This window comes from Accipiter gentilis, chromosome 15 (genome assembly GCF_929443795.1).
Source record: "Accipiter gentilis chromosome 15, bAccGen1.1, whole genome shotgun sequence".
Classification (NCBI taxonomy): Eukaryota; Metazoa; Chordata; class Aves; order Accipitriformes; family Accipitridae; genus Astur; species Astur gentilis.
The window spans coordinates 7,242,371-7,269,765 of NC_064894.1; the positions used below are offsets into that span (position 1 = coordinate 7,242,371).

The following is a 27,395-nucleotide window of genomic DNA, read 5'->3' on the forward strand; positions in this document are numbered from 1 at the left end:
TGGAGAATCCTAGTAGCCAATAGAAAAATGAGTCCCATTTTCTTACTTACTTAAATCCTAATACGTGGATTTCTTTGAATCCTGGAAGTTTCTCGAATATTTTTTGCATCTGGAGAAAACCATAAAATCATTAATTCAGTGTAAGTTCTACCACTAAAAAGCAAGCACTACCTAGACATGTTTTTCATATTTAAGAAAGAGCTTTAGGGAACAGTCTCAACTGCTCTCTTTGTGGTATCACCATTGCCCAACTTAAACACTATATTTGTTTTGTATATGATGCCTGTGCTACCTGTTAATAGGCAAAATGAAGTACAAAATATAGCTTTTTTTTTTAGTAATGTAATTATGTAAATCAGTGGTTATCTAGTTCATAATAGAGCAAGTCAAACATGAATCAAATGGTTTTCTCATTTTCAGCAGTTTTGGTTCATGAATAATTTTGTGATTCAAGTTACCTTACTGTAAATTTTTAATATTTTAGAAATATTAAACAAATGCAGATGAATTTAGATTATTTGACAAATCATTTATAAATTAAACAGTTTTAACTGTGTTGTACAAATAGAATAACTTCATATATTTTTAATTCTAATGTAAACAATTGTACATGGTTTTGAAAAGAAGAGACAATATGAAGAATAAACAATGAGCAGAAAATGTGAATTCTGTATACATTTTTCAGGCTTTAGGATAATAAGTGTTTTTATCAGCACCTCAAGAATTAACAATGTTTTGAGATCCTGATGATTGATCTTTTGGTCTTTTTCAATTATAGCAACATTTATGCAGTTAAGTCAAATGAAATATTTTATGTACATCTACTATGTCAGAGTAAAGGGGTTTTTAAACACACGGTTCCACAGTTCCTTTCTGATTCACTTCCTGGTCCTGTTAAGTACCAGGCAACCCATCGTCTAAGCCTTTCATCTGCAAAAAAAGCCTGTGGAGTTGAGGGAATTGAGCACTTGAAAAGAAGTGAAAAAGCCTTTTGAGGAATGAGGTCCTTTTAATTCAGCATGTCACTTAAAAAGGATGTGAACTAATGTGGCAATCTTTCCTCTACCTTAGCTATATGGTTCCGTACAAACCCAGCATACATTTAAAACTCATTCATTCATGCATGAGAGTTTGTCAGAACTGGTAGGGAATGGGTGGTCAGACCCACAGCTTTCTCTGCATCTCTAATGTAGGTTAAGTGAAGAAGAAGTAGCAGAAGATCAGTATGTTACCACAATACCAGGTATCAGCCACACTGTATAAGCCTAGATATCTTTTTCATTACAGCAAACAGAAAAGAAGGTAACGTATAGTGCAGAAAATGGCCTGTCATCTACATTCCCCTTGCCCATCTCTCGCAAGAGGACAGTAGGAAAGGAGCTGAGGTAAATACTTCATTTTGAGTTTGGTCTGACTTAGTAGAAGTGGGGTGGAAGTACGAATTAGACTGTGGGAAGATTTTAAATGTTATTCATATGACTAATTCTCACTTAAAGTAACAGAGATTAAGGGCCTAAATCAGTAGGATGCAATTAATTTCCCCAAATTTAAGCAAGCACTATCATTTTAGATGCCTTAAGGTCATCTTCTGCTCAGTTGCTGGTTCAAAAGGGTGCAGCTCTCATATTTGAGAAGCCCTTGCAGATGTATTCGATAACCTGGGGCACCTGAAACGGCACCAGGTATCCATGTTTAGGTGACTGAATCCCCTTTTAGCCATGTTCTGCCAGCTAACTGTTAGCAAGAGCTCTGTTCAATCTCTTCTTGGTTCTCTTTATACCATAATGAAGTTGATGTTTTCTTTTAACTGTATGCACATATGTAGCTTCCTATTTCCTAGTTTTCCCAAATGAACCTGCATTAACTGAGTAGCATAAGCATCTGAATCTGTATTCTGTTTCTCATGTGATTTTAAATGTATGTTGTGGTATACAGATGTACTTCTGAACATCTGCACTGTAATGTCTGCTGTAACTCTTCCCTCTTGACATGTCCTGGAATGAATTAGAAACTGAGCTTGGAACTCCACAGCCTCAACCTTCGCAAAAGCTTCTCTGGAATTTGTACAGGAGCTTATGTAGCTGGATGAGGTTTTAATTCTGAATCCAACCTCCTCACTCTCACTCTTTGTGTACACTTGTAAAACTGTCTTGTATCAAGGTTGCCCTCTGCCTTCGCCGTGACCTATCTGTGTGAAAGAATGTCAGGTGTATTTCATGGTGCCGTACTACAAATAATTTTCTGTTCAACATTGCATGTCAAGAACAGCTTTGGACTCTTTAAAGTGACAGATAAAATTTGATGACAATGGAAAAATTATTTAACAATCAAGAAACTTTGCATTTCTCCCCCTCCAATTAATGAAATAACTTAAAAGTCAGATTGCTGAATTACATCATTGTACGTGTAGTAAACAAAGTCTGCAGGCAGTTCGGTTTCAGGATAATACTGGAACTCTCCAGAGAAGCTACTTTTTATCAGCTCTGCCAACACATCCTTCACCATTTTTCTATGCATATCTGCAACTGAACCAGGATAGTGAAATAGCTTGCACTAAGGAATGCTCATGAAACTGATGAGAAGCTTTAGTTAATTTTACTAAGAAAACCTTTTGGGAACCTCAAGTCATTAACTGCTATCTATTAAATTGATAGCTGAACATTCAGTTAATATTATTAATTATATGGAAACACCACAGTTGTTCCAGTTCTTACAGAAACTATGGTAATGCACAACAAAATGTCTGGAAGTCCTTTGAAGAATAGTTCAGAAAACAGTAGCTAATTACTTTAACATTTATATTACATTTCTCATTAGGTTTATTGTAGAAATTAAATTATGACAAAGTACTGTTCATGAATTCCTGATTAAGCCCGAATGATATTCCTAAAGTTACTCTGTTCATTAGTTATCTGAGGCTCTGCTGCTGACAAAAGACGTTGGCTTTTTAGGTTGGTGGCTGAACAGATGGCCTAAAAAAGGAGAAAAGCTGACTATACATGAAGGAAAACTGAACGTCTTGAGACAACAGGAATTATCTATTTCAAGTGAGGGCAGTAGATTCTAATTCTGTTTTATGGTGAAGGTAGTTTCATAGTATGAATCTCAGCCAAGGTACAAAGCCAACATTTTGGCATTCAGTCAGCCTCCTTACCTGTAGCTGAAATTTGGCAGCTAGCTGTCGGTACTGTGGGGAGTTGGGATCACTAAGTTCAGCTGTGTACTCCTGATCAGTGAGAGTGACACTGAATTCTACCATTTGCTCCACAGGCAGTTCTGGGACTGTGTTTGTTCCCAGCTCCTGGAAAAGAAGAGGAGAGGCAAAAAAGGGGACAAATAAAATGAAGTGAATTTTTTCTCCACATTTCAGTATTTAATAGGTAGAAGGGTTTCCTTTTAAGCTCATCCCCAAAATGGCTTTCTGAACCATATCCTACAAAAGGCAAAGGTTCCTAGCCACATCTGTTGGCTTAATTCTTCTGCCTTTGCAAACAGGGTTCTATTACTGTGACTTGAGAGTTGCCTTTGATATGCATAAATGAAGGTGATAAAGATCAAAGCAGAGGGGAAAGGCAAGGGGCCGGCTCCCACCTGGGGCTCCTTCAGCAGAGGGGTCCACCCTGGTGAGGCCTCGGGCCCTGGTGAGGCCTCAGGCCCTGGTGAGGCCTCGGTCTCCCTGCAGAGGGAGGTTCTGGAAGGTTCCCTGAAGCCACACAGCTCTGCTGAGGACAGGGCCGCCTCCCTGCCACCCCCAGGCACAGCAGCCAGGACAGGGAAAATAACAGCCCTTCCTACGGCCCCCACCCCTCCCTCAGACATAACCCGTGGCCTGTGGTAGCTGTTGTAGACCCGTGGAGGGAGGGGATGGCCCCCCGTGCCATGCTGCGTGGCTGCTCTGAGGAGATGTCAGCAGAGATCCCCGCTTTGACAGCTGGCTGGCTGGCAAGAAAAAGGCAAGAAGGTCCACTCCTATCCCCTGCGCTGTGGAAAGCTCAGAAGGTATGCATTTTTACATTATTTAATGAAGAATAAGGTGACAAAGTGGTGCAAGACAGGCAATGGGTCGCTCGTTAAAAGGATACAGACTCTGCCTAAAAGCTGGTTGCCGTATTTTTATACCTTCTACTGCATAGGCAAGAAACATCATGCACTATTTCAGTCCAAAACAGATGCTAATAAAACCCTTTGGTCCTACTAGCAGTAACAGAGGGGAGCACTCATGGTTTATAAGCACGAAGTGTTTATAAGGCTTTACCCCTCTTTTCTGCTAGCTGAGCTCACAAAGAAGAGGTGAGTGAAAAAGTGGGATAGGAAAATAGGCTGCCCTTACCTTCACAGGAGTCTTCGTGTCATTAACAATTTCATTGAGCAGTGTGCCGTTAGGTACTGGTGCATATGGAGAGAAGGATGTGCCAGGGGAGCCTGGAGGGGTTTAAAGTAAAATCAGGCAAGAACAGGTTTGCACATCAAAAATCTCCCCCTTTCCCTGTCGGACAGGCGTCAGCTCACTGGAGAAGCTTTCCTTATGGAGGGTGTGTTTGAGCATAAGCCTGCGCCAGTGAAAGGTGGTCATGACTTATGGCATGGGTAAAGCTGCTACTTTTTATACAATAGACAGCCTTTCTTTCCAGGTCAAAACCTCAGTAGCATTGCATGTCTGTGACTGAAGGCAAAAATGGCACTGACTATGCATCAATGAAATTGTGTGAATTAAATAAGATTTGATAATTTCCTGTCATACTGCCTTATATATCACCAAATGTCTAACCTTGATTTTGACATTTGAGATCTTTGTCTCTATGATAGCCACCTTTCTTTAGGGCTCAATTTAAAGTAACAAGAGGCTTTGACAGAGTTTTCCAGCTAGAAGCAAAATTACCATGCTGGAAGTTGCTGTCAATAAGATTCTGTCATATTTGGCCCTCATAAAAATATGTGTGAAGGATGTTTCCTCCTTGAACCAAAATGCTCAGATTTACAGATTTTTATCACTGCATAAATTTCTAGCATTAAAGAACTGTAGTACACAACAGTGTTGATGTAGGTCTTATTGGAATAATCTGCTCAAATTAACATTTTGGCATCACTGTGACTTTCTGGCTAAAGTAATTCTTTATTTTCATCTGCTTGCTTATTTTGGCTAACAAAATGCAGCAACTGACACTCTAAATGTTGTTTTATAACTGCAGCAAAATTAGCTCTATTCTCTACAGGTGAAACTTAGGAAAACATGCATTTAAAGATTGTGAAACAAACTTGGAATGCTACATTTGAGTAGCAGACATGCTGTAAAGAAATAAAAAAATGCTTCTTATAGATTATTTTGCTAATGCTTTTTCATTGTACTTCACTGAACTTGTCATGCTTCTACTGCATTCATTAAATTACAGCTTTCTAAGATATGTGAATCACTGGTTTTAGCAATTCTATTTAATGGGCAGATGCACAGCAAGCAGATTTGATTTTACCTGTAGAAATGGAAGGAATGTCTTCCTGCTTTTTGCCACCTGTTTTCTCTGTGGATATTTCATCTTTCCTATCAATCAAATAGAAATGAGTGATTTAATGATCAGCATGCTGTACCAGCAATGGCAAAAGTGTAAAAAAAAAAGTAGAAATTACCCCAGTACTAAGTGTGCTTTAAATGAGAGAAGTTATTTCTAATGGAATATTTGACAAGCTGGTTAAACAGGCAATGGAACAGTAGATCATATTTTATATTCAACAGTTTATATATTTCCTTTCCTCTCCTTCAATATGTTATTTGCTCTTGCAATGAACAAAAGTACTGATTTGACATATTCCTCCACCAAGGACTACCAACCCTGCCAGGAGTCTGCTCATGAGGTTTCATGACTGATATTCTCCAAGCAATCAGAGGGATGGAGTCACAGAGATTAAATCAGTGCACAGGGTCCGCTTTGTGAGTGAGGGCTTTGGGCTTTGGGTTCCTTCTAATTTTACAGCCAATGGACATTTCATAGTTCCAAGGGTGTTTCATATGGTTTGATGTGAGAAGAGATCGGGTGGTCTTATTTTTCAGTAGTCAGCCTGCATTTTAATATCATAAGGATGTTTCCAACTAATGATAGTTTCAAATCAGATTCCTAGATCAAGATTATTATAAATTGTAGGAATGTTTATGTTTGGATCTGGATGTAATATTCATGAGTTAATGGCTACCATGGTCCCCATGGCAGACAGCTGAAAACTTCAGTAAGAATATGGTGGGTGTGATGCACAGACTGTCTGCCTTGCATCACAGGATTTGTTTTTGTATTGTTGATATTATTTTCTGTTGTAAGTTTTACAGTCATGTGCTGATGAATAAATTTTGTAACTGCAACTGTTAACTTCCCTGAAAAGCAGAAGTGGTATGTATATATAAGTACACTTTATAAAAGATGTGTTCAAGGTTCCTGCAGTTATGGCTATAGAATAATTTCTGCTCTAAACCCAAATTTTTATTCATTCATAGCTTTTAGAAACATTTAGATTCATAGATAAGAATCTTCTAAGTGACATTTTGAGATTTTTCTTTCCTGAAATTGAGGGGTGAAGAATTTCAGTTGTTTTAGGCTCTAAGTAGAGCGTGGAAAAAAACACAACATAAAATAAAAAGACCTATCATGGAAATAAATGAGGGCAGAATTCCTCAAAATTTCTATAGAAATAGCTATTGTTAAGGCAGTGCACACAGGTGGAGTGTTTGTGAAAACCGATATGAGTGAAAGAACTAAGGGCACTGCAAATGCATAGTGTGGTGGTAACAGAGACAACATGAAGCTTGTAGGATAGACAGAAAAGATGGCTGGGCTGCATTTCTATACAGGAGCAACCTAGTTGTTTAATAACCTAAGTAAAGAACATGAACAACTCCTGATTTACCACATCCTCTGGATATCTCATGTGGTGAGAACTAAAGTACTATTTGTAATGTTTTAACTGGAGACTGATCTCTCTACATGGCATCTACAGAAGATACAAAATATTTCCCAAACCACACAGTAGTAAAGATGAATTCCAACAATGTATAACCGTGGCTGCCTCTATTTCCAGGTACAAGATGAGTAATTTCATAGCATTTACTTCACATTCTGAATTGAGTCTAGGGAAAACCATACTGTTCACATAGAACATAAGAAGCCTGAGATCAGCCCCTTCACTTATTGCCTTGCTGCTGCTGTTTGCACTAGACTGAGTGAAAAGACCTCCCTTTGGACTTCCAGGAGAGTTTAATTAGGCCCTACATTATTAAACATACATTTCTGAGAAAGAGGAACACTCAAGTTCCCATGTCATAATGAACAAAGATACATAAGATCTCTGTGATCACGAGACAGTATAACTTATGAATGGAAAAGATTATTTGCTACACCTGAAAATCTAAGAAAATTTGAAGGAGAGAATGATAAATTAATAAGAGAAACTGTGGACAATGATTTGTCTGGCTGTACTGTAGTATTTATATACGGAGAGACAGAGTTCAGTATTGTAACTTTAATCCTGGCATTCTCAGACTTCTGAGCATTGCCAGGAGCATACTTTTTTCCAAGAGTTTATGGAATAAAGCATCACGTTAGCTAACAGTATCATGGCACCTAAAAATACAGGGGAAAACTAAAGTAAGGGCATAGTGTTTTCTTAATATTGCATAATGTAGCCTCCCAGATAAACTTTTGTTAAGGTGTCTGACTAGCCTTTTCAGAATTATAGCTATTGTGGGTAATCTTTTGTCACACTCCTGGTCAACACTAGTCTAACACAAAGCCGTGTCTCTGTCAGGGTTTCATGCTCACATTAGTCTAAGAAGACATTCCGTGATGTGTCAAAGTGAACAGGCAACTCAGACATTTGGCCACCTTCATTATTTGTGATTCAGTTACTGTGTACTATGATACAGTACATACATACAGTATATGCATCTCTCACAGCACACACCAAATACACCACAGTGCTACCTGTGTATCTGTTCACATCCACACACAGCTACACATATCTTTTTCAAAAAAGGCAGTAACAGCAAGTGGCAAGGTTCTACTTGTGCTACTTACCTTTCCTGGAAGGTTCTATGTTTTACTCGCTGCGGAAAGATTAAGAAAAACAGCATTTTACTAGTGGGTGTATCCAACCATTGAGCAGAAGCCTGTTAGCTCTTTCATTTACTGTACTTTTATGTTTTCCTTCTAACACATGCCCCCTCCTCTTCCTGAGCAATACTTTGCCCTTATATAAGCAGATGGGGAGGGACTTGGAAGTCTCCCCCAGTTTCTAAACAAATGTCAGTAATCCTTACCCGTTGGATTATTTCCAGGTGCTCTTGGGAATTGCTGAAGTTTTTGCCAATGTCAAATATGCAGAAAGTTTCCCTCTGGCAGGCAGTAACCCAGTTCTGATATTCAGAAGTGTCAGGAATCCGATCCAGAAAAATACGAAAGGCTTCCCACACAGCTTCCTGGCAGACTGAGTAAGAAGAAAGGGACTGGGGATAGGTGCTTTGTACCAGTAAGTAAACTTGAAAGCCTTTTTAAAGTGATTTGGGATTTACACATTTTACTGTACTTAGTAAACAAGTCCATCTTCTAGGTATTTTTAGATATTTAGGTCTTCTAGGTATTTTTGAGTTGATGGTTATTCGCCTGTATGCTGAAGGATTAACCATCTTTGAGTTAAGGATTGCTAATTCCCCTCTTTTTAAAAGGGAGATTGATTTGGCCCAACATCATCATCATTAATAAGGAGCAAACACAAAGCACATTTCCTTCACCACAAAGGTACATACATACAAAGGTACATACATACAAATATACATACTGGATGTTCTAGTGAGAGCAAACAGGGAGGTAGAGAAAAAAAATAATCTAGCAGTCATCATACTTGAATAATCATAATGTAACTATATACAAGGTTTTGTATGTTAGTATGGTTAACTATGCATAGAACAAGCTAAACAGAACATATTTAAGATTTTGATACTCCCCACACATATAACAAAATATTTAAATGGAAAAAAGTATTTTTTAAATACAGTAGGCTAAAATGATTTGATTATATTCCAAATTTTCAATGTAATTAGTCTTTTCAAAATCCTAAGGACATTCTGCAGCAGGTAAATGCTTTTATGTTTCTTTAAGCACCTCTGGAAAATTGAATGACTTAGTATAGGTAAAATTCCTTTGGAAAGAACAAGATTTCCTTCCTTTCTACACAGCTGTACACAGTCATCTGTTCAATGTTAAAGATCTCCTCCATGGTGATGAATCACCCACTTAAATGTTACATCAGACAAGATCAACAGGTACTGTGGCTGCAGAGAGAACAGTATTATCCTACATCATTTGGGGAAATGAAAATGAACATAAACAGAGTAAGACAGTGGGGGAGATTTTGAGAAGGTGGTATTCAGGAATGGCTCTAAGGGAGTTTCATTTACTGGATGCAAACTGACTTACTTACATGAGATTATGTAAAAAACATAATATAATAATGGAGACTAATATTTTTACATATTCTGTTGGCTCACTCCTTATGCAAGAAAGCCATGAAGTTCACCTGTAGTATGTTACAAAATACATTAGAATGTATATTTGGGCTTGGCATCCAGTTTCTTGATTTATTTTCTAGGGAAAACTTGTAAAAGTTAAGTTCCTGCTGCAAAGACCTTGCTCTCCAGCACTGTGAGTGAGGATCATGACATGCATGAGTATATGAGGGAGGGGAGAAAGCAGCAGCAGCTAGGTTATAAAATGCTCAGAAATACTTTATAGGGTTTACTTTCCCTTGATGATTCTGATAACACAGGTCTTGGATATGTCTGCAAAAGTGAGTTTTTGAGAGTGACAGATGGTGGGGCTATACTTCTGAGTGCACTTTTACCAACATCTTGCTGAAGTCTCCTCTTTTTTGTAAGTTGAAACCATTTCTGAAAGATTCTGGAGGATAAACTATTCCCTTCTCCAGACAGCTACTGCCTATCTGACTAACTATATTAATATGTCTTTGGATTTCAGATACCAGTCCTTCCCCACACCCAAAATATTTGGGTTTCACTTAAGTCACTTCACACAGCCACAAACTAAACATAGAATGAATCCTGGCTGCACCCGAGTCGTGTTTAAAATCCCTGAGTGGTCCAAAGAGTCCTCAAGCTAGCACAGAACCAGCCGGGAAGTGCTGTTTTGTATGGACTTTCCTGCTTAACTGCAGAAATATCTATGCACGCAGGTTGTCCTCTGCAGGGTCTGTGAACTCAGTTGTGTAAGATCACCAACATGGCTCGATGGCTGCTAGAACTAATGTGTTTTGAACAGAATGAGTGTAGTTTTTCTCAGCTGTTGCTATACCTTCCCATTTGTGGATGACTGCCTCTGTCACTACTTGTTGATTCCTCTGGTATTGTTTAGTCAAAAAAGTCAGCTGTATTTTTGGCTTTGTGAAAATATAATGTACATTCACTCAAGGTGAAGGAACATGCTTTTTCAAAATGTTGTTTAAAGTTAAATGCTTTTAGAGAAGGGGATTTTCAAACATATTAGGAAAACCATTTTTACAAAACTTGCTAGCAATTTAAAAGCTGTTGCCTTTAGCACTTTACTTTGCAAAGTTCATTACTGTGAGATGGGCCATTTATTGTCAGCACTTGATACCTGCTTTGACTTAGAGATAATTATCTGCATTATCTAAAATATCAGTGTCTCTGAAATTAGTGCAGTTTCTCTAGGTGTTCTCTAAACTTGCTGTAGGGATGTACTCACCTAGCTGTGTTAGGGCACCTCAATAATACCTCAGGAACGACCTGCCCTCCCAGTAGAGCAGCTGCATGTGGAGCAGATGTGGTCAGATTATTAAAAAGGAACAGGCTGTCTTTTGAAAAGATTTATTCATTATGAGCTAGCAGTTAAGGCTACTTTCTATCATCTTTTTTTCTCACTTACAACTCTCTGGTATCTGTTTTTCTGAGCAGTAACTGCTGAATAAAGATATACTATCTGATGAAAAGTAATCCAGTTACCAGGGTTCAAATAAACATGACAGATGGCCAGCTGAGGAGGCATCGTAGCTGATTCCATGCATGAGGGACTGCCTTCATGGGGACTTAAGATATGCTGTGTTATTTCAGAGTTGATATAGGGCCACAGTAGACTCAGGTTATCCTATAGCAACTGTCTAAGCTCCTATATCTGAGCTGGTTTGAGTTGTATGCTCATTCTTGAAAGCATAAAATATATGTAGTATGTAAAAAAAAATTGTGTAATTTTTCTTAGGAAGCAGTAAAGTTCTCTAGAGGACAGATATAATCCACAGTGCTGTTACAGTTCTAAACATGTCATGGGACTTGGAGGAGTGGAAGTGGTCTTGTAGATTTAGATACAGAAAAGAACGGACCTAAGGGTATGTCTGCAAAACAAAATGAAGGTAAGATTGTCCCACAGATAGGCACAGGCTGTAAGACTCCAGCGTGGCTACAAGATTATCTTTTCATGAAGGCTTGTACTGTAGTTACAGTTTCAAGGATAATGCTTGCACCACCACATTTTCACTGCTACTTTTTTTCCTTCATTTTCCCCTTTCATCAGGTAAATTAGCATGCTCAGCTGGGAGGGCAGAATTCTTGGGTTCTGATCTTTCCTTGAAGGAAAGATTTTCTGAGATTTTAACGAAGGACACTGTAATGGAAAATGTGCAATTATTCAAGGGACCAGAAACACCTTTTCCTGATGAGTGTACAAGTTATTCAGCTGCGGTCATCTGTTTTATTGCTTACTTTTGGGGAAGTGCTCCAGCTTCAGCTGAAGATCTGAATGATACCTACTCAGAGAATTTTGTGAGTGTAGGACACTCTGCTGGGAAAGAGGAGATGTAAGTTTAAACCTGCTTGCACTACACGGTTTACAGAGCCCAATATCCCAGCTGATGTGCTGCTCTCCACAAACGTGGTAGTACTGTCATCATCAGTTTTTAAATGAAAATGTCATAGTTGCAGTTCTTTGCGTTCAAGTCAAAGATACCACACTGTCCCAGGATAGCTTGTTTTCAGCCCAGTGAGGGATGTGCCAGTGAGTTTTAGGGACTTTCAGGATTAATTAATATTGAAGAAAGGCTTTTTGAATCAGCCTTTTTAACACGTTTCACAATTCTGTCTAATGCCCATTGGGTTGAAATTCAGTCCCACAACAGATACCAAATATGTTTGTATCTATAGGAATGGCTGCAGACATTGGTGTAGTTTGCCCATGCTGCCTATAGCAAGCAGCTGCCAGAGTAAAATTTTTGCAGCTTTAAATCCAGGTTTCATTTCAGAGGGAACTAGCTGGTTCCCCGAAAGAGAGCCGAGGAATGGCCAAATTACATAAATGTATGTGAACGGTTGGAGACCAATATAGAGGACAAATAGATAAGCAAAGTTGATTTAGGGAGTAGATGTTGCCTTAGATACTTGCATCCCAGGAGTACTGACTAGATTTTAGAATTAGCTTTGGACCATCTAGCTGCAGCACAAAAATATGCATTTTTCTAATACAAATTGGAACAGCCACAGCATGAAAGACTGGGAGAGGTAGAGGGGGGAAGAGAGGAAATCTAAAAAACAGGGGCTATTTGCACTGTGCCCCCTAGGGCCCTAAAATTGGCGTGGAAACTCTATAGGCTTTCTATGGTCAAGGGAGGTAAAGAAAGGACTGGGGAGGGAGCGAATTAATTGGGGGAGGGAGCGAATTAATTGGGAAAGGGCAGAAAACCCATTCTAGACTTTCTGAAAGTAGGACTAAGGTCTTTGCATGAGCTGATGGCAATAATCGCAGTGTTTTTAGCATACCAACACTGCCACAGACTTTATATAACTACAAATACACCAACATATTTGTGCAATGACCAATGAATAGTTTCATTACTTGTCTTGAGCTGGTGGGATTAATTCTGAGTAGCAATGATGGTACCTGCTGCACTTCGAGAAAGGCAGTACATCTTTACACAGTAGTGCAAACATAACTTGGTCTTCACGTTCTGCCATGCCAGAACACTGTGTAACTGAGTTCGTTAGTCCTTTGAGTGTACTGTTTTATTCTGTTCTGGTAACTATCTGTCTTGAGCCATGCTGATGTACGTGTAACATTTAATTGTCTATGTAAAAGTAAAGCATAAAGCAAATGGCACATACACTGCCTAGAGCTAAAGAACAAGATTCTGGAAAATTATTGTGTTTCCTCAATTAAAAGAAATACTTTCAGAGAGGAAGTACATGCTACAATCATCATCTTACCTCTTAATCTATAGTAAGCTTGGTGACTGGCTAAAATCTGCTTCACTGATTCTTGTGGGCAAACTTTCACACCAGTTGAGAAAAAGGATGACCTCTTTGTTCGGTGTTTTGCCATGTCAAATATCCGCCTTATGGTTGATACTCTGGACCTCTTTGTTGTTCTTTCTGTTTTGTCTGACCCTGAAGCATCTGCAAGATGTTTGGCTTCACTGCGGTTTATTTTATCAGGGATTTCTGGAAAAGATAAAAAGTAAGCATGAACATAAGCATACATTGCATAGGCAATAGGTATCCAATGCAAGATCATGTCTGGAAAATGGGTATGAACCTGAGAGTCCTTTTTGCTACGATATATTGGTGTCAATGCCCTGACTGAATTAATGTGCTGAGGAGAAACATCTTGAGATCACATGGGGGAACTGGGACTCAAGAGACCTGGTAACTAATTTCCTTGTATCTCAACACATGACCCCAGGACACATAGGGTAAAAGTTTCAGAAGCCCTAAATCTTGTTTTCAAAAGTAACTTTGGGTTAGATCCACAAAGGACACTTAAGTGCTTGAACTTAGTGCTACAGGATCTCATTTGTGAGCGTATCACCCTGTAGGGAAATTTACACTACAATCATTAAGTAACGGTCTGGAGCCTGGGGAAAGTGAAGCATATCTATATCAGCTTACAGTGTAAAAAGGTGTCTGTGCTAGAAGTAAAATGAGAAGTATTTGTACGTTAAATCTGCACCCTTTTGAGATATTCTTATCTTTCCTTTGGGCTTCAGGGCACATCTCCCTTCACATCAGGTTCATAGTCTTGAACCCATCCCAAGAACTGGACCCTGAAACACTTTCTTTCAAAAGCTGAACAGGAGTTTGATTGTCTTTGGGGAAAGAGAGAGCTGTTTCCAGTCTCCTCCTTTTACTGCACAGTGCACTCCTCTACCCTTCCCTCACATAAACTGAGGTATTAATCAGAACAGACTGCAATTATGTTTCTTTGCCACCGGATGATAGGTGTTGTGAATGCTGTGGCACTGTATCTCAATAGATCTTTATTCCTGGCAAAGTGGAAGAGCTACCGTAGAAAAAAATGAAATCAGTGAGTGGGAATTGAAGATCTAGGCTTAACTGTTACTTATGGAGCTATTTAAGTTATCAAAGAGCCTCAGGCATAGGAACCCCCATATTAAAAGGCACACAAAAATTCAGGACTCATTCAGTTCCACTTCCTGAGTATTTGTGATGCAGTATTACGTGACATAGCAGCTAAATTTAATGTAAAAATGTTAATGATAAAAATAGCATATAAGGCACACATTTAAAAGAGCTGAAATACAGCATTTTGGAGGATCGTGTGAAAGGAGCAATTAGTATCTTTTAGATTATCTTCCAAAATTTTGCATACATATTAATAAAGATGTTACGGTTAATTTGGACATACCTTTTTTTGGTTGCATTTTCATACATTTGATACAGTCATTACGGATGAAAAATAAAGAAAAATGTAAACAGAATAAAAGACGTTTTGAAAGAGCTGTTTTGAAAGAAAAGTGTAAAATTTGTAGATAATTGGAAAACTTCAAGGGAGAAAATGTAAGAAAGACCTCATATATGTATATGCTGATGAATCAACTAAAAAAATTGCTTTGAAGAATGGTTTAAAAACTTGTAAAGGAAGAATAAAAGGAAATAGCAGGGTTCAAAAGGAACAAGTTCAGTGAGAGTAATACCATCAAAAAATTAAGAGTAAAAAATTATCAGTTTGCTGGAGAAAGAAGAAATGTCGTGCTGCATATAACAAACACTAATTATCATGTTCTTAGGCAAATCAAGAGAAAATAAGGAAGGTAAAAACACATTATCTTGACAATTTGGAACTGAGTTAATTAAATGTTTAAAGAAAAGGGCAGATAAATGATGAAAGAAAAATAATTGAAAAGCATACTGTTACAAAAAGAGTAGTACTTGAAGTAAAAAATGGAGAAAGTTGACTGCTTCACTATGATGAATATTGTATGAAAGGCAGGAAGTCATACAATGAAGGCAACAGGTGATATTGCTTTGTAAAACATGCCAGAGGCAGCAACCTGTAGGCCTATAACTGTCTAATTGTTGCAAGGTAATTTAAAATGATGATGCAGTCATAAAGTGTTTGTCATTAAATAAAATGGAAGTAATTTTTCCACAGTCATGTCAGGTCATGAACCATAAACTGCATAAAAGGAATTTCCCTTGTGAAAACATGGCTTTGAGTCCATCAGAAACCACAAGTGGCCAAACAGTGGATCAGCTGAGACACTGAATTATTTTAATGATATATGGGGTGAGAGCAAAAGATTCAATTCCATTGAAATCTCAAAGCAGACCTCTGAAATCCTCTAGAAGAAAATACCAAAAATCTACATGGAAAGTAGCCAGTTGTAAGTCTATTACCTTTTACAAGGTATATTAACTGTGATAGACCAGCTGCCCAGGCAGTCTGACCAACTGGGGCAGAGGATTTTGTCACTAAGCTCTTTGATAGCTTTTGTATGGAGCAGAGGCCTTTCTTGAAGGATTTGCTTCTTCCCCAGGATTTGCCCCTAAGTCATTAACTTGAATTAAGAATTATACTATTAATAAGACTGACAAAGGAGATTCTTCTCCAATGATTGTTGTAATGATTTCAGTCTCTCTGTGTTAGGGTCACCATTTGGGCTTTTCAATCTGAGAAAGTGACCATACATTATCTGCTTCCAATTATCACTGTTCTGCTAGTCTATTCAGGGTAGGTGTAAAAATTTTTTTCTTTTCATTCTTTCCCTTCAGTTTCCACCTTTTTTTGTGGGAGGGATCTGTTGCTTAAGTATGCTTATTGTAATAGGTTTAATTTCATTTATATCTTGTGGTTAGTAAATTTCCCTTACTAGAGTAACTTTTATTACCATCAGTTCTTGGAATCACTTTTTTACTAAACTTAAGCAAAATTTGAATTGGAAAAAGCATCAGCCCCTCTCTCCACATGATTGTCCAATACTTATTCCCTAATATATGAATGGAAGAAAACCTGTCTTCTGGTACAAACATTATTTGTTCACAATTCCTCAGACCTGTGCTTTCTTCTGTGTCTGTGGAAATTCTGAACTGAGAAATTTTTACCTAAGGCTCCCAGATGGTTCAGCCATATACTTTGCTGTATTATGCCTCCATCTACAACTTTTTAGATGCTTTGCTTTCAGTGTCCTCAGTTGAAAAAAACTGATCTAAAAAGACCTGTGCTGTTATGAAGTTGAACCCATATATATTAGTTGATCCCTTTTCATTTTACCATGCAACATAATAGTTGTGTAAACTGGAATGGTGCAAATTTTACGGGGTACATAATTTGATCATGTAAAAAAATCCCAATAATACTAGACTGATTTACTTTTCTTAAAATAAATATTTTTTGTAATTTTTTTGGTTCTCATTCTCTTTTCTGGAACAAACTTATGCAATTAATATATTTAGTGTTTACTGTGCCCAATTTGACTTTTTTTTAATTTAACTCCATTGTTTCACAAAGGTGACTGTGTCAGTTTTACCTTTAAAAGGTATGTTTAAGATTTTTAGTTTTCTTTGATAGTTCTAGGGTAGAAGGAGAGATAACTGTCAAAGTCTGGTGAAATTTTATTGTACATTAGCTTAATCTCCAAGGTGCCTTAAACAACGCTGTAACTCTCCTTTATTCTCACATGAAAGAACCTGCATCATTGTCCCCATTTTCCAGTTGGCATATTGAGGAAAAAAGTTAAGGTAGTTTTACCAAGATGATCTACAGATCCACTGTCAGACATTGTTAAAATTTGGAGTCCCTGACCTCTAGTCCTGAACTTAGACAAATATAACAAAAGATTTTCAAAATATGATAAAGCAATTTTCAAAATACGATATAGCAATCTTTTTCATATGGGACCTAATCAAAATGCTTTGACATCCATACAGGCCTCTCAAGTGCATAGCACTGTTCTTCAGGTTTTGTTTTCTGGCAGATAAATGGTATTCATGTCTCTAACTATAAATCTGAAATCCTCAGCATTAGGGCAGGCCTTGTGTCTCTGGAGGCCTGCATTATCAAATTTATACGCTCACTAAAAAACCAAGGCAGGAGAAATAGATTTCAAAGGTGAGAGTTCCTATGTGTTTTTAATAATCTGCATGATGAAAAAGGAAATGTACATCATTATTTAACTGGATTCTAGGAAGAAAAGAGTTTAAAACCATTCAGATAATTGGTCAACTTTTTGTTTTGTTTTGTTTTGTTTTATAAACACAGGAGAAAGCAGCTTGTATTCATACCTTTTTGTATAACTGTAGTGGATGCTTTTCTGCACAGCTTTATTCATTTCTAGCTGTTAATAGTATCAGTTTTGGGAGGACTCCAGTTTTGGTGGGGGTTGTTTGGGTTTTTTTTTCAGCAATGTAGGCAATCTCTGTGTAGGAACATTTACCTACAGAATTAATTTGAAAATAATTTACTGAAATGTAAAACTTTTAGTTTTATTTGACCTTAGAAAATTAAGATGTCATTGTATACAAAAAGAAGAATTTAAAGTATGGTAGCTAAAGGTTTCAGCAGCAAAATTCAAGGTGACATCAGGACAAAACTGTTGAAGTCTGAATAATTCATCATTAAAGTAATCATGAGGTTTGACATGTATGAAAAAGCAGATTAGTCTGAAAAATAAGTGGATGTTCTTAGGATAGAGAAGAATGCTTGATTGATAAATGATACATATTGCCTGCACAATAAAATAATTATTAGTTAAAAGACAAGGCTTATTTAAGGGGAACTGCTGAAATAGGATAAGGAAAGCTTATCAAAGAGGGTTAATTCAACAAAGATCCTATACATGTGTTGTTGTGATCCAATTAAATATACAGCAGGGCCAACAGCCCCTGTGTTGATAATTCAACCAGTAACAAAAGCAAGGATGACTAGTCATGGAAAGTTGATCTTGAGATCTCTGAAAGGGCTGATCAATGTAAACACCAGATGGAGCATAGAAAGTACAAAGAGGGGTAATATCCTAGACTTCATGTAGAGGCAGTCTCCTCCTGTCATGGGAGTAGTGAGGACCCCAAATTCTAATGGCATTTGCCAGTGACAGACAGGGTGGCCATGACATATTCCCTCCTTCTATTCCTTTTTTAATCTTTTTTTTATGTCACATTGCCTCAGTCCCAGTTGCATGGGAAGGGTCTGACTGGATTAAAGGGGCTTAGATAAGCAGGGGCAGATTAAAATATGGCATGGCTTTATCATCTAATGCAGCCTAGATCCTCCATACGAGTACTAGGAGCAGCATCTATCTTCTCCCAGAGAAGCATGCAACAACCTCCATCTTCCCATGCAGATGTGGAAGTAGAGGCCCTTTCCTTGTACTCTTGCTGGTGTTTGGGGCTGCTTTGCCAGACACTAGCTCTGACTGTGTTTGCATTAGATTTTCAAGCTTGGTTTCACAACCGTGAAGGCTCACAACTTTAAAAATGTGAGAGTATGGAATCCCATATTAGAAAAATTAATACTAATATTTAATCGGCTCAGGTCATCTCTGAGAGCTCTGTGCCCTTAAACACAGGATTATATGTCTTACTTGTACTTGTCTTTGGGTCCAATATATTTTTTAACGCACATGGTGAAAGAACTTTGAGAGGAAATGCTGAGGGGACTCAACCTCAACAGTTGCTGCATCCTGGTGGGTAGTGGGTCTTGTCTGGGAGCTAACTGGGGTAGCAGAGGCACAGGAGAGAACTCAGTATGGATCTCACTTCTTCAGGTTTAGTGCACTCAGCTAGTGAGCTGCTGGGTAAGAGGGCAGTATCCACTACCGTGGGGATGTTCTGCTGAAAGAGAAGGAGCTAACATGGATGCCTAGCTTCAGAAGAGGGTGAACACTGGCCAGAGGAGAATGCCCGTGTTCCTAAAAGAAAGGAAGAGTGTTAAGGCATTTATATTAAAAGCAATTAATTTTAAGTCCTCAAAATGAATATTGACAATTATGAACATGGTAATTGCTGTTTGGTATGTTGGCTTGTGCGAATGCCATTCTTAAATGTCACTAAATAGTAACATGGAATGATGCCTGGGTAGCTAATCATGGCAAAGAGCTATGTGGCCCAAGTCCAGTCCTCCAGATTGGAAGACCTTGTGTTCAGCTGCTGGTGTTCACTAGCAAACTTCCTGCACAAGTACCACAAAGGTACAATGGGGACTTTGTATTGAAGACAAAGTATATCTGATTCCTGTATCTCTTGCTTGGATTCAGCATGACAAAATGTCACCTGCACATGTGCACAAGCTGTGCTCAAGCTCTCTATGGCACAGGAGAGCAGCTCCAGGCTCCTGCTTAAAAGGTAAGTTCTGTGATTTTTAGCATTTTAAAGACTATGTTCTTGTTATGAATTAGATCTGTGCCAAGGATCTTCCTCCTTAAGAATTCAGGAAAGTGGCGGGTTTTCATAAAACCTGGTTCTTGGCAGGAATGGATGATGGTGCTCCATTAAACATTTATGGAAGATGAAGAATTTAGTTACTGTTAACATAGTACTCAAATAAGGCAAGGCTCCCATTAATCCTTATGTGATATATTCCTGTTGTTATCCTTATGTTAAACATACTAAGTGTTTGGTTATAATGAAACAATTTACACCTCAGAACTTATATGGAAATAAATCTGGAGAAGAATGTGATAAATTATTTTGAAATATATGTTATAGCAATGACAGTAGTAAATGTCTAAATTTTAATAAACCCCCCAAAACTTCTTGTTTCAATGTGTTACATTCAAAGCTAGGAGATAGCATTAGATAACAGTTCTTTTGCAGAACCCTTTAAATTAACCTGAATTTACCAAAGATCACTGTTGTCAGCAACCAATGTGCTTTGGAATTTCATTAAGTGTGAAGAATTTAATTTCTGTAGGTAGGTAACATTGAGAAACTAAAATAGGTATCATAATGCCTCAGCTGTTCCCCTCCTCCCAGATATTCACTCAAATCTGTGTGGTTTTCTATGCCAAGTGGAGAAACACAACTGTTAAATCAACAAACTTCAGAAAGAAAGCTAAGAAGGTAATTTGAAACAATTCTTATGAAATTTATGTTTAGGCCTTATGACAGACAAATATCATTTTTTCTCTCTCTCTAAATAGGCAATTTGGTAACATCTTTGAATTATGCTAACTATACAATTCATGGCAAAATAACTATGCTAAATTATATACCTATTATAGATGAGAGCAGGAAACATAAGTCGTCACTGGTAAGATCCTCCTGCTTTTGTGAATATAGTTGTCATATACTGACTAAAAATGAATCCACGTTCATGATAAATGCAGTCTGTACCTACCACAAATATTGAACATGCTGAAAGCTTTATGAGTCAACACATGTGATTTTGATACATTTCCTTCCTACCTGAAAGAGCATCATAGGAAACTCATGTTTTCCTTCACATCATGTGTCTCATTTAAGGTAGAAATATATACCATCTCTTTCAGACAGATAAGTGCAAGTTCTGGTGGAGGATCCTCCTTATTATTCATCAACTCTACTAACCGCTGCTGCTGGAATTCATAGAAAATATCAAAGGCCATTTATTGTTTCATTGCCAACATCTGAATCCTGTAACAATCTGCTTAAGGTCCAGGACCCGGACTAGAAACACCATTAAAGAATGATTGGTTTTAATGTTGACATGTGAAACATATATATATTTGTGTTTCCTTGGCCATCTTAGAAGCATTTGACCTGAAATGCTCTTCTGTTACCTGATACGGTTTACATCAAAGGATGCAAGAAAATGCTTCAAATGTTTGAGTACTTCTTGGAGGGGTGCGTCCAATCTGCAGTGACGAAACACTCACTTGAGCACCTCTGCTATTCATTTCCTAAACAATCTTACTCAAGACATACAGCCATCCTCTGAGAAAGTCAGTGAGACAGCATAAGTTCAAGTTCCTATGATATTTTGCTATGTATATCAACATTTCAACAATTTTGATGGTGTGAGTCAGAGTTGCAGTGCAGAATGGGCTTATTGATGTAACCATATTAAAATATGATGACAATTAGGATGGTTGGCATATGAGAAAGCTTCCAGGAGCCAGAAGCCACAGAGCCATCTCTCTGCTTGAACGTGTGTAATGGGAACTGGTCAATTTTACTCACAGTTTAGGGGTGCTCATCCTGCAATACAATCTACAGTCTCTGGCCAATTTACACCATCTCATTTTGACAGAGAGTGACTTGGGCTTAACCTTACCTAACTTAGTTATGTGTCAAGCTGCATAGACCAAGTTACGTTGGGAGGACACCTGGAAGTCCCCTAGTCCAATTCCTTGCTCTAAGCATGGCCAACTTCTGAGCTAGATGAAATTGATCTAGTTTTGAGCGAGAGGAGGAAAGAGAAAGGAACTGGATTAGATCTGTCTTCATTTTGTGCTGTAATGACAAAATCACAAAATGAAAGATGAGTGCACTACTGCTTCCTACCTGAAACTGCTGGGGCTTCTGTGATCTGTGTTGACTCACGTATGAAAGGTATGCCTGGAATATACCCACTAAAACTGTATTTCAGGTAACAAGTGTCTGTCCAGTAAATAGCAGCTGATAGTGACTAAAGGCCAGTATATATGTATATACAAGCAGACAGATAGATATTTCTTTTGAGGAAGTGTGTTGTTCAATATCACATGTTCCTAAGGGGAAGAAATTGAAACACAGCTGGGCTTGCAAAGTCCAAAGCACATGGAATGTGCAGAATAGTGCACCTAATTCCTGATAAAAACTGAAGAATTATGTGATAGAGAATGAGCAGAAGACTCATTTTAATCCCCAAAGGACTGGGAATAGGACAGAGGTACAAAAGCAGAGGGGAAAACATATATTTAAAATATTTTAAAGCATCAAAATGCAGTAGTTTTCCTTCTGGGAAGAAGACAGTGTGTTTGCTACATCTGATGAATGTTGGTCATATCGCTTGCTGCACTGCTGAAGCCACTAGGACACCACAATTAGCTGAGAAATGAAGAATAGCATAAACAATAATCTGGATTTCTAGCAGGTTAAGATTTATTGTAACTACTTTATTGTAGCCTGTAAATTAATGTCCTGTAGAGGGAGAAAACCTTTTATTATGAATAGTAATCATCTTGTCCACAGGTATTTTCAGAGAAAAAATCCCACACATCTAACTGTTCATTAACATATAGTTCACTAATCACTATGGTATGGGTATGATTATATCTGGAATTAATATTTTTCAAGTTTGGCTTTTAGCCAGGAAATAGATAAAATTAAAACCCACATATAATCCAGTGTTACATTTGTTTGGGGGGGGGGGGGGGGGGGGGAAGGGTTCTTTTCATTTGTTTACAAGCATAACCAGGAAAACTAGCTTTAACTTGGTAATTCTTATTTTATGGATGAAAGCAAAAAATAATCTTAGTGCAAAAAACAGTTGTCTTTATCTTCTTTCTTTCTTTGAAGCTTTATGCTCTTTGACTTCCCTTTCCCTTTGGCACAAGTTTGCTTAACCCTTTTTTCAAGGGCAATTATAGTAATGAAGATCTGCAACACATTGCTGAATTGGAACAGCCGAGCGGGAAGGACTAAGTCAGAATGAATTAAAATTGTTTCATAGAGCACACACAAAGCCTTTGTGTCCTAAAGAATGGCTGAGTAAATAGCGGATATTTGCTTGCTGAATAAAAAATAACACTAAACAGCCTTGAAGGCTCTCTGGTTCCCTTACATTTTCAGTATCAAGCGCTAGGATGTACCCAGCATCAATGTATCGTTTTGAGAGTTCAAAGCTCCTTTGTGTTTTGCTAGTTATTCTGGGGTTTCAGTGGTTTACAATTCAACAGTTAAAAATTATTCTACTGCCATATTTTGTGCGTAGATTTTTTGCCATCACAAAGGTTTTATGCCCCTCACTTTCCCTTCCCATTGTTAGAGCCAGTTTGTGTGAGTTCAAGTCCTGAGGTCATTTCCTGGATTCTGACACTAGTCATGGCCAAAGATAAACACTCTCCCTCTAAAGTCTTTATTTTGTTACCTACAGTTTCCTGTTTGTTTACTGTAGAATTGGAGGTGCTCCTGGACAGCCTCCAAATGTCTGGGAAAAGGACTCTTTTGGTCCTAAAATAGGGACGAGGAAGAAGGACCAAAAGACATTACCAAGCAAGCCCCACTTCTGTTAATGCATTTTTTGTTAAATATAGATGTGAGCAAATCAGGAATTTGAATTTAAGATAGTTTTGTTCATGAGGAAAACAAAATATCAACTGATTAACCCTATAAATATTTAGAGATTATTAGCTCTATTTTTTTTCTTTTAAGATGGGAGTATTTTATGTCTTAGTCTCTTATTTCCTAGTCTGTCACTGTTTACATGTACTGCAAACTTGAATAGCCATAAAAGCCTCAAATCATCTGTTAGGATCACTAATGATCGTAAGTATTCAGTGTATTGGCAGAGCCTGCGTACTTTTGAAAACATGTTCTGTAAGTATCTGACCCTAGTGCTAAGTCATAAAATAACAGTTCTGGAAACATCCCTGCTCTGGTAAAGAAGTTTCTTAACACAAACCTTAAGTCTTTTGAGATCTGTGTGCATATATTTGAGATAATGTAGTTTTAAAATATTATATATGGCATGACTACATGGCAGTAAAAATTATTATGCATTTATGCATACCACATGTACTTTATAAAACTGGTCGGAAGGAATTTTTCCAATTATCATTCATATGCACGTATAGAAAAAATGTTTTTTCCCCTGAAAGCCATCAAAAATGAGAAAATTCCAACACTGCTACATAAGCAAGATGCTATGTGAAGTTTATCATTGGTCATTGTTTCCTGAGTGTTAATAAACATTCTGTGCACCAAGTCTTCTACTACATCTCTTAGGGAGATAATATACAGTTCTGTATTCCTCTCTGTCAAGATAGACTCCCAGGATTTTGCTGGTCTTTTATGGGAAACGTAATGTAACATACAATCACAATTTGCAATAGGTGAAACTGTGTGACCCCACTTTTTACATTATTGCTTTCTCAGTTCATAATTATAAACATGGACTGTAATGATGCCATCAAGCATGCACAGATTACCTGGAATTAATGCTATCTCCTTCTATCATAGAATATGCAACTTAAATGCAAAAGCAGTGCATTTGATATAACTTTTCTTCTTGTCAGACATGAACTATCACCCATTCTCTCACTTTTTGCCACATTTCCAAAATATCATTAATGATTAAATGACATTATTTACATAGAATTAAAAAGCAAAATCAAAGAGCAACACAATATAAATCTAGTGTTAACTAATACATTACTTTTTCCCAAGGGTTTTTTCAGTACTGTAATTGTCCACTAGAGAAAATTTACATCATTTCAGTGAGATACAAGAACTGTGTTCTTTATTTTCTAAAGAAAATCTGTGCAAAGCAAGACCAAAAAAAAAAAAAAAAAAAGTGTAAATAAAACTTTCAAAGTGGTATTGACAGCAAACTATATTTTACACCATCATTTCAACAAATATTTAAATGCTATTGAGAAGACTTCTCTTTTATCATTTTACATTCTTTGCATTTAATTAAATGCCTAAGACTGACATAACCTAGGAGGTCATTGACTTGGGCAAGCCTAAAGCAGTTGTAATATTGTCTTTTAATTCAGTTATATGAATATCAAAGCATGGATGGAAGAGTTAATAAGAAAATTCCCCCCAAATTAAACATGTTCCCCAAAGCTCTAAATCTATTGAACATGGAACTGAACAGGGAAAAATCACATTGCCATCTTTTCTTTTTTGTTGTTGAAGAAGCTTTAAAATTGCTGTGAACTTTTTAATGTTTTTAAAAGGAGCAATAGTTAGCTGCTACAATTATTACTACTACAGTAATCCTTACTAGTACTGCCATTTTTTGTGTATTTGCCAATATGGTTTATTCCTCTAGAATTTGTATATCTAAAAGTTTGAAGTTGTTTCTAACAATGGCTAGTAAATACAAAGATATACTTTACTACTTTCCTTTCATTTCAAGAGTGACAGACCATCTTTAACAATGTCAGCACTTACATGTTCTTTCAGCTATTTTACCCCTTCCATATAATTGTTTTTGAAATTATATTTTTCCATAACAGAACATATGCAGGTATATCAAAACTAAATGGCATCTCTTACAGAGATTATAAAGCCTGGGAAACACATATAAGAAATCTTGCCAATGTTTCCTTTTCCAACTTTTTTAGCAATGTCAGTAACTGTGCGGTCTCTAGCTGAACTGTCAAAACACTGAATTCCAAACAAAGCATTCTGTAAAGTGAAAATACCCTGATCTTTCAGTTTATTTTTTCCAACATATGCATTGTAAATTCATATAAACCTTTAATATATGAACTTACCTCTGCTTCCCTGAACTTGGAGAGCAAGGCAAATGATCAAAAATATTAATCCAGTTTTCAAATGCATGCTGTCTATTGATCATTCACAGTTTTCAAGATCAATCATGCAGGAAATAACAATACTTCGGTCAAGTAGAAGAATTTTGTTTTCTTAAAGAACTAAAATCCCCAAATGTCTTCCCTCTTATTATTTTTCAGGTGTCCCCAGCCTTGGACTGCATTGAATTGCAACTAAGCAAAGAGTGCATGCAACAGGTGCCAGAATGCAAGAGCTGGACAAACCCCTCCAACTCACACACTTCTAGCCTGGGGGACTGGAGTGGTAAGAGAAGAGTGACGAAGTTTTAAAAAAAAGCAGTGTCTGTTTCTGGAATAATCTGTTTATCTGCTGCTCAGACATAATCCCTCTTACGGTCCAGCTGGAGGAGCTTTCTTCATCTTATTAACCTTCTGGAGCAGCATCTGTCAACCCCAGAAGACTTTAGGAGCACCATGATAAACAACGGAAGTCTCTTCTAGTGCCCATTGCCTTCGAACATTGATCCTTTGGGCATTCCGGAGGTACAGCATGTGAGCGGAGGCAAAATCACGGGGAGAGCTAATTGTGCTATTTCCAAATGAGTGATCATAAAACTCAGGGAACTTCTTTTGAAGAAGAAGACAGCTTTGTCTGAAAGAACATACTATACTCAGCTTTTCCACTGCATATGTCTTGGAAGCCTCTCTTTCTTCTCATACCAAAAGGTTGCTGTTGCAATATTCCTATCCAAGCAGTGATGATGATGTTCTGTGACAGCGGTGAAATGATGACTCAGCAGTAAATTGCAGCAGTGTTCAGGGCTGGCACAATCTGATGCCAAACCACAAGTGGGGAAGGGAAGGTGCTGCATAGAGGGAGAGTAAGAAACAGTGGTGGGATATGCTGTCTCAAGCATATAGCTATAACCAGGCCAAAAATTGGCAGTGAGCGAATATACTTTTCAAACAGCTCTGTTCCAGTTTCCCAAATAACTATTCCTGTTACATATTTGGCATGTGTAAATGTTCCATACTCACTTTTTATTTTCCAGAATGGTTTTTACTGTTGCATTACACCTAAAAAAGCTACCAGGTGGTCATTTGTAATGGTCCGTCCACCTTAGAGATTTTTGTGCAACTGTGCTTTAACATAGGAAGTATCTAAACTGGCAGCAAGAATCTGAAAGTACAAGTCAACCCCAGAAGACTAAGAATAACCTTTGTTTGAACCCAATCAGTATTCTATTTTTACGTAGGATTTAAACAATGGTAACCTCCCTCCCTTTACGAGATTGCCTAATTTTAACTACTCAGACCAGCTAGTACAGAGAGAGAGACTGGGCTGGGACCAGACAAGATCTGCTTTTTTAAATTTTCACAATCTTTTTCTGATTTTCAGTGCTCGTTTTAATGCTTTATATATATTGTTTCATGCACATTGATTTATTGTTCTAACAAACCAAATTAAGAATACCTTGCCAGTAGCACAATCTAAAACAACAGTGGAGATGATCAGGATTTCTACTGGAGAAAATTTGAGTATTACATAAGGGTCATTTTTTAACAGTAACATTATTTGTCTTTACATATTTTATATATCATAATCATATGGTATATAGTGTGGTCATATAAGTGCTACCTCTATGAACCAGCTAAGCTTTAGCAAGCATTTATAAGCATAT

General features: G+C 37.5%; 1 protein-coding gene across 2 annotated transcripts in view; it reads right to left on the reverse strand.

Moving 5' to 3' along the window:
* Window positions 1-26,390, reverse strand: part of IMPG1 (interphotoreceptor matrix proteoglycan 1) — a 65,154-nt gene extending 38,764 nt beyond the window's left edge. The window contains exons 1-8 of one of the 2 annotated variants that reach the window (XM_049818151.1): window positions 25,696-26,385; window positions 13,259-13,492; window positions 8,297-8,463; window positions 8,055-8,083; window positions 5,469-5,536; window positions 4,331-4,422; window positions 3,155-3,301; window positions 51-109 (exon numbers count right to left, since the gene is read on the reverse strand). In XM_049818151.1, coding sequence (XP_049674108.1) covers window positions 51-109; window positions 3,155-3,301; window positions 4,331-4,422; window positions 5,469-5,536; window positions 8,055-8,083; window positions 8,297-8,463; window positions 13,259-13,492; window positions 25,696-25,762 — 863 coding nt within the window. In that variant the 5' untranslated portion in view covers window positions 25,763-26,385. Of the gene's footprint in view, window positions 1-50; window positions 110-3,154; window positions 3,302-4,330; window positions 4,423-5,468; window positions 5,537-8,054; window positions 8,084-8,296; window positions 8,464-13,258; window positions 13,493-25,695 lie in introns of both variants that reach the window. The other variant, XM_049818150.1, reaches the window with a different exon arrangement.
* Window positions 26,391-27,395: the final 1,005 nt, after the last annotated feature.